General features: G+C 38.9%; 1 protein-coding gene and 1 pseudogene across 1 annotated transcript; both read left to right on the forward strand.

The window, feature by feature from the left end:
- LOC120121622 overlaps positions 1-14,317 on the forward strand; it is a 28,328-nt pseudogene that overhangs the window by 11,773 nt on the left and 2,238 nt on the right.
- Positions 1,053-12,712, forward strand: LOC120121602 (chloride channel protein CLC-f-like). The gene is made up of 9 exons (XM_039140927.1): positions 1,053-1,748; positions 2,244-2,643; positions 3,469-3,663; positions 10,234-10,688; positions 10,797-10,901; positions 11,333-11,518; positions 11,665-11,877; positions 11,967-12,199; positions 12,315-12,712. The coding sequence occupies exons 1-9, from the start codon at positions 1,338-1,340 to the stop codon at positions 12,400-12,402; spliced, it is 2,286 nt and encodes a 761-aa protein (XP_038996858.1). The 5' UTR covers positions 1,053-1,337; the 3' UTR covers positions 12,403-12,712.

Genomic DNA, 14,317 nt, shown 5'->3' on the forward strand with positions numbered 1-14,317 from the left:
ACGAGATTCTTCTACTACTTCCAACATGAACCTTCATCGAATCTTCGTTATCAGCTCCTCAAGAGTTATGTTTCTCTTGAATGATATTTTAACACGCTCATTTGATACGAATATAATGCCGGTTTCATCTTCTCGAATTTCTCTATCATAATAAACAATAACTGAAAGTCGCGTCATTCTTAGAGTTTAAAAGTACAACAATATTATATCTGCAAAAAAACAACGGAAACAAATCTGATTAAATAAATAATATATTACCAAAAATATAACAGAATAATTTTTTTACATATAAACGTAAATAATTTAAATAATATAATTTTATATTATTACATGCACCGTAAAAATATTTCGACGTATTCTCTCACTTTCTAATTCTACAAACACATAAATTAATTGAAAACAATTAGTATAATATTTTTTTAAATAATCATATATAAATATAAAATAAATATTATAACAAAATTACCTTATAACGAAAGATCGAACAAACTTCTTAATCAAATATAAGATGATTGTCGGATATTAATTACTTATTCAAATGATTGTTGGTGAGAGAGTTTACGGGAGACGGCTATTTATAGCCGAGAGATGATGCCTCAAAGGCGAGAAGTTTAGGAAAATAATGCAAGGCGTGGTCCTTGCACCGCGCCTTGCATGATGCATGTTTGTTAATTGAGATAATTGAATAGCGCGACTCTTGCCATGCGTTATATCTTACGTGGCATAAGGCACGACCTCTGCCCCGCGCCATACACACATGTATCTATGTCAGCATAGGGCGCACCTTACCCCACGTGACGTCAATTCAACGTATAGCGCGGCACAGGGACGCGCTTTACTGTAAAGGATGTTAGATCAAAAAATATAATATGACCGGTGCCTGATCAAAAATATTAAATCAAAAAGATGATTTTTCGATAAAAACACTTAAACAATGGATTGTAATTATAAAGTTAAACGGCAGGGCAAAGTCAATTTTTTATTTTTCTTTCTTTCTTGAACTATTTATTTTGTTTCTTTTTCTCTTTTGTTTGAAGGTTATATTTTTCTTGAGGTGTACGACCACGACCAGAGTCGTGTTACAGACTATATTTACGACATTGGGCATGTGTATCTGTCTGATCTGGTTCCAAACGCGAACGAGATCTGTTTGGTGCGGAGTCAAACGGCGCGCATATTGATGGTTGAAAATTGGGAATCAAATCAAATGAAATAAAAGGAGTTCCCATTTTCCTTATCAGAAAACACAAATTCGAACCGTGGAAAGGCAGGCCGAGGTTGGGATTCGGACGTAGAATCAGAAATTGGATTAGAAATTGAGAGAATTTGGGGTGGGAATGACGGGAGGAGGAGAATTCGGCGATCAGAGGCATCTCCTCGGATCCAACAGCCATACAGATGAAGAACATGACAATGAAGAAAAAATCGATGACTTGGAATCTCAAGTTACGTACAACAACAGCAATAGTAAGGGCATCAACGATCTGGTGAAGTATTTGGGGAGGGGGTTCTCCGGGAGGCGCCTCAGCTTCAAACGTCTCGATAGAGACAGAGATAGAGGAAGAGAACGCTCATCGCCGTCTTCCTTAGATCATCATCAACAACAACATCTTGGTCACCACCATTCTTACGCTGGAGATGCCGCTGATCCGCTGGGAGATAGCGCCCCTCCCGAATGGGCTTTGTTGCTTATCGGTTGCTTGCTTGGCGTCGCCTCCGGATTCTTCGTGGCAGCCTTTAATAAAGGAGTAAGTTTTTTGTCCTCTCCTCTTGAATTTTCTATCCAAAAGGGCTTAATTTTAGTTTCTGTTTTTCTCATTTACACGCTTAATTTTAGTTTCTGTTTTTCTCATTTACACTTCAATATTATCATTCTACAAATGTAATTCCTTCATTTTCTACCAAATGCATTTTTGGATTCTTATATCTCACCTTTGCAACTTTTGCTGAAATAAAAGCTTTGTCACATCGTCTATGAATTTGTGAAATTTGTATTTTTATTGATAGCTTACTAGGAACCATACTAGTTTTTTTTTTACCATATTGTTGAGAATGACATATATTTTACGTTTCCAACCATATATCTTTTGTTTCTTGAATCCAGCTCCTTCGCTACTTATATCCTTGCTATGTTACTGTAAACTGCCTCCTTTAAAAAGTATGGTATTTGTCAAAGTAGCCAATGCTGCTTCAGTTTTTGTGCTGAAATTGCTGTGTATTGATGTTTACTATTGCTCTACCAGGTTCACGTCATACATGAATGGGCATGGGCTGGGACTCCAAACGAGGGTGCTGCTTGGCTTCGTCTGCAGAGACTGGCTGATACTTGGCATCGGATTCTTTTGGTACCAGTTACTGGAGGTGTCATTGTTGGAATGATGCATGGTTTACTTGAGATATTGAACCAAATCCAGCAATCCAGTTCTCAACAACAAGGTTTCAGTTTGGTTGCTGGGGTATTCCCCACGGTAAAGGCTATCCAGGCTGCCATCACTCTAGGTACAGGTTGTTCTTTGGGTCCAGAAGGCCCCAGTGTAGACATTGGAAAGTCATGTGCCAATGGATTCTCATTATTGATGGAAAACAACCGAGAAAGGAAGATTGCTCTTGTGGCTGCTGGAGCGGCATCTGGGATTGCTTCTGGTACTCTGTGTTATTCAAAGTTTTCAATTTCTAAAGATTTATTTTACCCAGAATTTAGCCTTTTGATGAGAATGCCTTATCACTATGGTTTTTCACATTAGTCAATGGGTTTATTATTATTATTATTATTATTATTATTATTATTATTATTATTATTCAATGTTATTGAACAGTGAATGCTGTTTTCAAGTTTAACAGAACAGCTCAAAGTTATGTTGTGATCAGTCAAATTTGTTTAATTAGATACCTTATTTATGAGGTATGCACACAAGAAATTTATAGAGAAACTGAAATTTATACATATTCTTATGTTCATGTGATTTTCGTATTGTTAGTGCAGGTACTGTATTTCTTTAGTCTGCTGTCTGGAAGAGTTTGGTCCTGCGTACTTAATTATGTATGGCAATGCTTTGGAAGCCAATTAAACAGGAATTAGTTTCTTAATAGTCCAGGGTATCATGTCAATTGAAGGATGACCTAACTGAGTCATACTGTGGTAGAGTGTTGTATAACTCATTTACTGAAGTTTCTTACAGGCTACTGCCATTAGTCAAAGGAAATTTTCTCCTCTAATAATACTCTATGTGATATCAAGCAAAGCTAGATTTGATGACTTGGCCAAATTCATTTATTTTAGCAAAAAATAATATGGTCCATCTAGAGCATGCTAATCCAAACTTTGTTAAACTTCTATTTTTAGTTCTGGATTTGATTGGCATAAGCTTTTAAGCTTCCTTCCTATCTAATAATTTAATTTAGGGCATTTCTAGATTGATTGATAAAATGTTTAACTTTAACCTTTTGATTTTTCTCCCTTCTTTTTAGGTTTTAATGCTGCGGTCGCTGGTTGCTTCTTTGCTATTGAAACTGTATTAAGACCTCTCTGTGCTGAAAACTCGCCTCCTTTTACAACTGCGATGATTATTTTGGCCTCTGTTATCTCATCTACTGTATCAAATGCTTTACTTGGTACAGAATCAGCTTTCACCGTGCCATCATATGATTTGAAATCTGCTGCTGGTATTTCACCTTCCTGAAATGAAAATCTCTTTATTTTCTGGATTGCAGTTTTTTTTATGCTTGTATTATTATTTTTTTTGATAGGAAAGGTAGGCCTCTTTAAAAACCCCCTTCATGATTAAAGGATCACACGGTGCTCCTTAATCAGCGGAAGGAGGAAAAGAGTGCCTCAATAATTCATTGATAACCACAAGTTACAAAGACTTAAAACAACCATACAATCTATCATACAAATAAGCAACCCAAAACCTAATAGAAACCCAACTAAACAAAACAGAGATCTATCCAATACCAGCCTTAGCTAAACTATCAGCCTCAACATTGGTTGACCTAGCAACCCATCTAATACTACTATTCAGTCCACTAACCTTGCCAACAATAGCTGTCACAATGTCTAAGTAAACATAGGGACAACGGTCGATGTTCTTGACCCAATCCACTGCTAATTTACTGTCTGATTCAACAATTAACCTTTCCTTAAACCGCTGCTGAAACGAGTCAAAGAGCCCACCACCGAACCATCATGAACTCTAAGAATGCCCCCAACACCACTCTTCCTCCAATCTGCAGTCACAGCCGCATCCACATTCAGCTTAATAAATCCTTCTGGAGGATTAGACCAGGACACAGTTTTGATAATAGGAGAGCTTAATAAGGAGCAGCAATCCCCAAGTGAAGGGTCACAAATAAGAGAGTCCTTAGGGATAGATACAACCTTGTAGTAAGCTAAGAACCAAGCAGCCAGTCTACACCTTGCCAAAAAGAATAAATCAATCTGATCTACCTTCCCCCCCTCGAACACAATTGCATTCCTACCCTTCCACATTGTCCATAAAACCACCCCCGGAATGAAGGACCAAATTTTCGAATTAGGTACCAATTCATCCCAAGCGACCATAAAGCTGTGAGCATTGTCTTGAAAAACTGAAGAAACTCCCCAGAAAATCAAAAATTTATTCCATAAGGACCACACCACCGAGCAAGAAAAGAATAAATGTGCTGAGGTTTCATCCGCCTCTCCGCAAAAAGGGCAAGCAACATCCACAATAGTTGAAACTCCTTTCCTCTGTAGCTCAACTTTAACTGGCAGTCTTTGGTGCACGACCTGCCACAAGAAGACCTCCACTCTAGGAGGCACCGATCCCCTCCAAACATACTTCTTCCAAAAGGGATCAGTTATACCAACAGGCCTGCATGACTTAACACTCGAACTAACAGTATAGACACCTTCCCCATTGCCATACCAGACCAACCCATCCGATAACTCCTGAGAAAGAGGGATATTGTGGATTAGAGTCATTAAATCAGAGTACTGAACCAATTCCCATTCACTCAAATTCCTTCTCAAATTAACATGCCAAGACCAAACTGAAGATCGAAATTCCCCAAACTCATAAAGCTTCCCATACTTATTTATAGACAGCACATACAACCTCGGAAAAATCACTTTAAGAGGGGAATCATGTGCCCAACTATCCAACCAAAATCTAATGCTCCCTCCATCACCCACTCTGACTTTAAAGTTGCTACGAAACTTTGCTCCAAACTGATCATTTTTGAAATGGTTGAGGACCACCGATTTCCAAATCCAAGAAGCATGTGTAGGAAGTTTCTCGTTAAACAGCAGTAAACTGGGATCCAAATTTTATTTACAGCAAATAACCTTCTTCCACACTGAGTCTTTATCGTTAGCAAACCTCCAAGACCATCTCCCTAAGAGAGCTCTATTCATAAGACTTATATTCATAGCACCAAGACCTCCAACACTTTTATCGGAGCAAACTTTTGTCCAATTAACCCAATGGATTTTCCTAGCCTCCACTCCTCCTCCCCATAAGAATCTGGCCATGATGGAATTCAGCTTAACACTCACCGAAGAAGGCATCTTGAAAAGGGACATGAAATAGATAGGAAGGGAACCCAAAACTGCCTTCAGTAATACCAACCTCCCTGCCATTGATAGAGTCTTCGCCTTCCATCCGGCTAGCTTTGAATGAAACTTTTGAACTACCGGATCCCACAACATCATAGAGTTTCTCTTAGCACCAAGAGGCAGCCCCAAATATTCCGTAGGGAAATGTCCTACAGGACATCCAATAGCATTAGCCCACTGAAGAAGCTCTTCCTCATTAATATTAATCCCAAATAATCTGCTCTTAGACAGATTCAGTTCCAGACCAGTCATAATTTCGAACACCTGAAGGATCCTCTTAACATTAACAATCTGAGTCTTCGAAGCACTACAGAAAATGATTAGGTCGTCTGCAAATTGCAGATGAGATAAGTTGACTGAGGCCTCATCTTTACCAACCACCAGACCACTGAAAAGGCCCGAAGATACTGCTTTACGAAGCAGCAGGTTAAGCAGTTCTCCAACAAGGTTAAACAACAGAGAGGACAGGGAACAACCCTGCCGAAGGCCTCTAGCCATAGGAAATTCATCAGTAGGAACCCCATCTTCGCCATAACTTTAAATAAAATGTCCCAATCTACCGAATCATAAGCCTTTTTAAAGTCTACCTTAAATACACAACCCTTCAAGCCTCTCTTCCTCCATAAATCAATTCCTTCATTAGCAATAAAAGAGCAATCCAAAATTTGTCTCCCAGGAATGAAAGCAAATTGAGACTCACTGATTATATCATTGATGCAACATCTCAATCTTCTCGCGAGGCACTTAGATAGGATCTTATACATCCCACCTACAAGGGAAATAGGTCTGAAATCATCTAAACTCCCAACATTAGAACCTTTCGGGATGAGAGTTAAGAAGGAATGGTTAATAACATGCTCCCACTCCTTACCCAAATAGAAGTTGTGGAAGAATTTCAATATATCACCTTTCAAGCTAAGCCAGAAGTTCTTAAAAAAACCCATGTTCAACCCATCTGGCCCAGGGGCTTTATTACTATCACAAGAATTAATGGTCCCCCAAATCTCATCTTCCGTAAACTCCTTCTCTAGCAATAGGTTATGTTGCAGGGAAACTTTTGCGAAATCTAAGTTAATACCCTCCACTTCCATTGTTGAGCAACAATTAAAAGCTTTAAAGAAATGCTCCCTGACACTAGACTTGATAAGACCTGGATCTTTGGTGATGACACCATCAACATTTAAAGCATACAGAGAGTTCAACCTCCTCCTAATGGAAGCGCAAGTGTGAAAAAACTTTGAATTACGGTCACCACCTTTGACCCACTTCTCTCTAGACTTTTGTACCCAAATTTGCTCTTCGATTCTAAAAAGTCTCCAAAGTTCATTTCTCAAAAGCCTCAACTCTGTCGAAATGACAACATCATTGTAAGGAGGATGATGTTGCATCCCCTTTTCAATCTGATGAATTTTGTCCTCTAACATAGAGATGTCCATTCGAGGAAATTGATTTCTATCTCCAGACCAGCACTTAATGGCAGACTTTGTATTCCTAAGCATACTCAAAATTCCAACTCTTGAATTTTCTTCTTTGAACAGCTTAATAGACTCAACAACTATCTTCTCAAAACCATCCTCAGACAATAGATAATTGAACAGCCTAAAGGGTCTCTTACCCCAATTATCTACCCCCCTCTCCAGGAAAATTGCATTATGATCGGAGATAGATTTAGGCAAAAGAAACTGGTTGATACCGGAAAATTCTGCTGAGAAATTACAGTTCACCAGAAACCTATCTAGTCTTACAACCGTCGGCAAATCCCGATAACTGCTCCATGTGAAATTCCCCCCAACAAGAGGCAAATCAATAAGTCTCGTTTGCTGAATAAAGTGATTAAAAATTTCCAGTGAATTTCTGTTATGACCTCTGCCTAACTTCTCCTCTTCATTCAAATAGGCATTGAAATCCCCACCCACACACAAAGGGATACTGAACCCGTTTAAAAACAATTCCAGTTCATCAAAAAAAGCAACCTTCTCTTCCTCCACAGACGGACCATAAACGTTTATGAAGCCACACCTAAGGTGGTTAGACTTGATCTTTCCAAAAAGCAATAAACCTCCTATGAATAAACTGATCGTCAATCTCAAAAAAATTATCATCCCAACAACTTAACATACCACCAGATGAACCTATTGCTGGAGACTCAACGAACCCCTTCAACCCATTCAAACCACTCCTTAAAAAAGACATTGGTAATTTTTCAAGTTTTGTTTCTTGAAGAAAAAGAAACGACGGTTTTTTCTCAGAAACAAGTTTTTGCACAACTCTATGTTTCTCTTTTTTACCCAAACCCCTAACGTTCCAAGACAAGATACTTAGCTTAGTCATGATACTCAAATAAAAAGAACCCAGAAAGCCCACATACAAATCTCGAGGTCAAATAGCCCCACTCAACCCTTTCTCCAATTCAACAATCTTTTGTATAAAAGCTTCCTTCCCCTCCTTGAAAGATATCCCCAGCATCTTACTAATTTCCCATGTAGCAATTGCTTCCTCAACCAGCAAAGGAAAAGCTGATGAGGAAACAGTATCAACACTAGCATGATCAACAGCTTCCCTAAATAGAGACCTTTTAATTCTCCTGTATGGTCTGCTCACCCAAGAACTGTCCAATTCCTTTATCAAAAAACCAGCAGCCTCGGAAACATCAGAAAGACAACCTCTAGAAATTAAAGCTCTTACTGTCTCACCATTGAACACCCCTCGTGACTTTTCCTTACAATCCTGCACATTATTACAATTTTTCACAACCTGATTCCAGATCTTTCTAGACTTCGACCTACTATAAGTTTTCTTATGACTTCTGATGAATTTCCTTCCAACCGGAGCAGTCTTCATGGATAACGAACTTGCAGAGCAGGTTTGTGAACCATCTCTTAAACTTATCAGCTTTAAACCAACCGGAGCCCCTCCTCCAACTTTAACCCCTACTGAATCCTTAACTGTATCTGATGAAAAAGGACTACGGCCCATAGAGTTTAGGCAATTTTCTTGCTCTAGACCAGCCAACTGATGCCCTCCAAGGCCTGAATTAGGCCCACTCTCCCGGTCAACATTATCAAGCTTAAAAAGATCCCCCCCCATACTTTTCCCGCTTTTATTACTTTCAAAAAGATCTTCCGACTTTTCATGTGGAGAGGAGACAACTCTCTCGGAATCTGTGACATTACCACGTTGTGAGTCTGCAACCCACTCTAGCACCCTATTATGGATTTCTGACATTTCCTGACATCCCACGTGACCTCCATGCTGTGCCTGCCCATCCTCTGTGCTCCATCCGGAGGAGTTCTCCACTGAAGGATCCTCTGGAACAACCTCTTCAGCCAGATCTGAAAAATCAGGAAAGAAATCATCCCCCCCCATCAACCTTAATTTTTATCAGAAATTTCCTTCCATTCGTAGTAACTGAAGTATGATCAGGGATGTCAAAAGGGCTGACTACCCTAAGAAGCATCTGTGCAACTCTGCAGTCCACTCTCTGAGCAGTTTCATCTTTAATCTTCACTAACTTGCCCCACCTGGATACCACCCTAGTGAAGAACGGAACCGACCAGCAATTTAAAGGAACTCCTATCATGGAGATCGTACAAAAAGCTCGGGGAATGCTTTCCTCATCCAATACCGGCTCCAACCTTTCAAACCAGAAGGACAAAGCTTCCCATTTTCCTTCCATTGCTAAATTCTTCTCTTCCACCGATTGGAACACAACCAGGCACGCATTCTTAGAAAAACCCCACCTAACAACCTTTACGTTGATGCCCTCATTCCTTAACGCTTTCTGCACAACATGAAGTTCAAAAATATCTTTGAAGATACCAGTAAGAGACGATCTAAGCCAGACCCTATCCTCCACTGGGATGGAAACATCCTTAGTGTTATTCAGCTCCTTCGAATTAAAATGAATACCCTCTTGCACACCCTCTGGCTCTTTATACACCCCCACCACCGCCTCCTTGTAGGACCTCCCATCATGAAACTTATCCAGCATCTCCATCCTCCTCACCCTGTCAGCTTGAGAAGGCAATCTTCTACCCATTCCCCCACTGATACCAGCACTCTTAACTCCATCAACCCTCCCATCTTTCTGTCTCTTCGACCCATATATTTTCTCATATTTGGCTACAGCCACTGCATTACACAGATCCTCCTTACTTGCAAAATGGACGAAAGCAAACGTGCTTACCTTATACTTCGGTCTATTATTGATAAACGGAATGAACACCTTAATAACCTTACCAAAATGACTAAAACGAGAAGCTTCTGGTAGTCCTTTCAAAAGTAATTTGTTGTCTGGGGAGATTGATGATTGTGCTACTCCATTAAAGCTTTCTTCTTGTATGTGAATTGTCAATTGCTGCTACTTTATGTTTTGATTTCATGTCCTTATTACAATCTAAAATTAAAAAAAGGTCAAAAACCGCACCTGCCTTCAGATATTTGACAGTGAACGACCAATTTAGTGTGTAATTTCACTATGCATTATCATTTCCAGAGGCATGGACTTGTGGCTGTTTGGCTTTTTTACCTGAATAGATAAAACACGCTTCATGTGTGGTACTAGGAAAGATATGATTAGAAATGACTCCATATAAGTGATAAAATGACAATATTATGATAATAATTTTGCTTTGCAGAGCTACCTTTGTATCTGATCTTGGGGATGCTTTGTGGTGTCGTAAGTGTAGTCTTCACTCGCTTGGTTTCTTGGTTCACTGCAGCATTTGAGTATATCAAGGAGAAATTTGGACTTCCTGCTGTAATATGCCCCGCTTTAGGTGGTTTAGGAGCTGGAATAATAGCTCTTAACTATCCTGGAATACTATACTGGGGCTTTACAAACGTCAATGAAATCCTACATACCGGGAAGTCTGCATCAGCTCCTGGAATCTGGTTACTAACCCAACTAGCAGCGGCCAAAGTTGTCGCCACTGCTTTATGTAAGGGGTCTGGGCTTGTAGGTGGCCTTTATGCACCGAGTTTGATGATTGGTGCTGCTGTCGGTGCTGTATTTGGAGGCTCAGCTGCTGAACTTATTAATTCAGCTATTCCAGGCAATGTTGCCGTTGCACAACCACAAGCATATGCACTGGTAAACTTTCCATGGGGAGTTATTGCACAGTTATCTCTTGAACTTGGCAAACTACCTTTCAATTTTATTATCTAAGCTGATTTTGATACATTCAAGTTTCTACTCTAGGTTGGAATGGCTGCCACGTTAGCTTCAGTTTGTTCAGTTCCCTTAACTTCAGTTCTGCTTCTTTTTGAGCTGACAAAAGATTACAGGATCTTACTTCCTCTCATGGTAATGTTATATGTTATCTTGCTTGCTTTTTATATTTTTGTAATAAGCAATATATAGAATAGGGGAGTCCGCGAATATACTTTTTACTATTTTTTTATAGTCAGCCTGATTACTTCTGGCAAAAAGTAAAAGGGTCCAGTTTAACTGCAGTCCAGCTTTATTGGAATTAAGTAATTGTCCAGTTTTGTCTCCAACCAAGAATGTAAACATGTTATGCACTACTGCAAGTGGTTTAACTGAAGTCTGAATTATGGCCTTTGTTTTATGTTCTAATACAAGATTTCTATAGTATTTCCTGTTTTTGTTGGGATTAACTATTAAGGCTTTAAGGCTTTGCGTTATTCTTGAGCAATTTCTTTGGATGCCATGTCATGGGACAATTTCTAAATTTTTTGCACTTAATTTTAGTTCTTTGTCAATTTTTCGTACAGGGGGCTGTAGGATTAGCGATATGGGTTCCTTCTGTGGCTAAACAGCACAAGGAGACTGACACATCTGATTCGAGGAATTCAGCAAGAGGATATTCTTCTGTTTCTGCTGCTGAGGAACTCTCTGTCATAGAAAAGGCTTCTGACCTAGAAGCATTAGATGAAGATATGCTTCTTGAAGATCTTAGGGTATAGTTCTCTCTTATTTTGTTTTAGAGAAGCTTTTTCAAAATGATCAAGTTTCTTGTTTCAATTGATTGTTTGAGCTCCTCATTAGTATTCTCTTATTTTACTTTCCCGACTTGACGAATTCTATATCAATGTTTTTTTGTCAGGTTTCTAGGGCCATGTCAAAGAAGTTTTTGAAGGTGTCAATGGCTGTTACCATAAAAGAAGCAACGAAAAGCATGCATGAGGGTCATCATAGATGTGCGCTTGTGGTCGATGAAGATGATTTTCTGGAGGGGATTCTTACATTTGGTGATATTAGAAGGTGTCTGTCTAAGAAGCCTAGTGATTTCTCCAAGGGTGATTCAACAGCACTTGATGTATGGGGTGCCAAACTTCTTGCTCTTGCTCTCTTGCTTTTTTTCCCTCTCATGTTTTGAATAATAAGTCATTTAAGCCATGTCTACAGGTGAATGCATGTCTTGTTTCCTCTGTATGCACAAAAGGGATAAGCTACTGTGGGCAGGAGCGCGGAGTTCTAACATGCTTTCCAGACACAGACTTAGCAATTGCGAGGGAGTTGATGGAAGCTAGTGGAGTAAAACAATTGCCGGTGGTGAAACGTGGCAGAGAACCCCACAAAGGAAGGAAGCGGAGGGTCATTGCCATTCTTCATTACGACTCAATCTGGAACTGTGTCAGGTTCATATTTATGCTTCAATCTGTTGTACGATATGTAGTTAAATATAGAGAAAGAAGTACGAAAATGATTTCGATTTAAACGTTTATGTTTGTTGTCCGTGCCATTATCATGCAGAGAAGAGATAAATCACAGGAAGGCCATGTATCAACATGCCCACAGGAAGGATGATCAAGAGGAGATTGTAAATGCAAATGGCCATTAACAATGCATCTGTTTCTCTCCCTTGGCCTGCTGCCTGCAAACCTCATATATATATATAGATTAGAGCAAATTAGAAGCAAATTTTTTATGCTGTCATTAGAATTGTAATTAGTAATTATAATTAGCATTGGTTCACCAAATCTGGCACTGAGTGGGGATATTACGGAATGTTTTGCCGTGGATCCTTTTGATGTAATTTGCAGAACAAAATACACACAAACACATATCATCTATATGTGCTTTGTAATTGTGCTCGCAACAACAATCATATGCATTTTGTCTTCTTCACATTACTGAATACAGAGCAAAAATATTCCAATGTTATCTATTATCTACGCAGTGCAAAGAACATTTATATAATTTTTATTTTTTAATCAGTATACTATTTTTTTTTGTATTGAACCATAATACTACTCTATAGCTTACCTCGAGGTGACTCAATAGGTTCTATTCTTCAAAACTAAATATTGCTAATTTCTCTTATTTTTTAGTAATAAAATTGATATTTTAATTACGAAATAGACATGTACTACATCAAAAAGTATTTATAATGAGTTTCTAAAAAATTTGATCCGAAATAATCAATCAATAGATATGATATAGTTGATTAAATAAATATAAAAAAATCAGGTGTTTTCAAATACTCGGACCCATTTTTAGAATTGGTGAAGCCCATTTATATTTGTCGGAATGGGCTGGGGTTAATAGCTTTTAAGCCTGAGGAGAACGCCCATTGTATTAATTAAGTTCAAATCCAAAGCTGACTCCAACTGTATAAAATATAAATTAAGAAACCAAAGCAAAGCAAAGCTAAGCTAAGCAGAGGATAAAGAAACCAACGCATCGACTGAAACTGGTGAAGAATAAAACTTAGAAAGCACAGAATGGCGTCATCGTCGAGCAGCGGCCTAACCTTCAAGCTTCATCCGCTGGTAATCGTAAACATATCGGATCACTACACGCGAGTCAAGTCCCAGATGAACCCTCCGCTCGTCAGCTCCACCTCCGCCACCGTCAACGGTGTCGAACCCCAACAGCAAGCTCCTCGAATCTACGGATGTGTCGTAGGTGTCCAGAGGGGTCGCACCGTCGAGATCTTCAACAGCTTCGAGCTTCTCTATGATCCCTCCACCCACTCCCTCGACCGCCCTTTCCTCGAGAAGAAACAGGAGCTTTGTATGAACAACACTCTATTTCATTATTTTTCTTTCTTGTTTTATTGGTTTTATACTTTCAATTTATAATTTTGGCTATTGAATTTGTTTCCCCAGATAAGAAGGTTTTCCCCCATTTTTATATTCTTGGATGGTACTCCACTGGGAGCGATGCCCAGGAATCTGATATGCACATTCATAAAGCCGTATGTTTTCTCAACCCTCCCCATCCTCTCACAGTTATGTAGTATATATAATTACTTTGTGATCAATGAAAATATAGATATTTGATTTTGTTGCTTCTTGTTAATGTTTGATTGATACGGTTAGGGGTCTGTTTTTCCACTCCCATTTGTAACTTATATCTTCCAAAGGAACCATTATATTGAAATACTTGGTTGCCTCCTCTTTTCTTTGTATAACTCGTTTGGAATTGGATAATAGTTTCTCCTTGTTCATTTGTTGCAGTTGATGGATATTAATGAAAGCCCTCTGTATGTGCTTCTCAATCCTACAATCAATCCCGCCCAAAAGGATCTTCCAGTCACCATTTATGAAAGTGGTTTGTAGCCGTTTCGTCTTTATTTCATTCTTTTATATATTAATCAAATATCTATCCTCTCTTATTCTGTCTCTGAATTTTTGCAACAAGGTATCCTATGTGCCATTATAGGATATTTTTTTGTGTTCTATCTGATTGGTTTCCGTCTAATTTGTTCCTTCATTATTGTCAATGCATGCTTTGCTTTCCAACATAAGATA

The sequence above is a fragment of the Hibiscus syriacus genome, unplaced genomic scaffold, assembly GCF_006381635.1.
Source record: "Hibiscus syriacus cultivar Baekdansim isolate YM2019G1 unplaced genomic scaffold, ASM638163v2 tig00001120_pilon, whole genome shotgun sequence".
Taxonomy (NCBI): Eukaryota; Viridiplantae; Streptophyta; class Magnoliopsida; order Malvales; family Malvaceae; genus Hibiscus; species Hibiscus syriacus.

Excerpts from the sequence above, each read along its gene's own strand:
- LOC120121602 (XM_039140927.1), top strand. The coding sequence starts at position 1,338 with ATGACGGGAGGAGGAGAATTCGGCGATCAGAGGCATCTCCTCGGATCC. Across the intron at positions 10,689-10,796 it reads AACCACAAGCATATGCACTG|GTTGGAATGGCTGCCACGTT; the intron begins GTAAACTTTCCA and ends TTTCTACTCTAG. Across the intron at positions 11,878-11,966 it reads GTGATTCAACAGCACTTGAT|GTGAATGCATGTCTTGTTTC; the intron begins GTATGGGGTGCC and ends CCATGTCTACAG.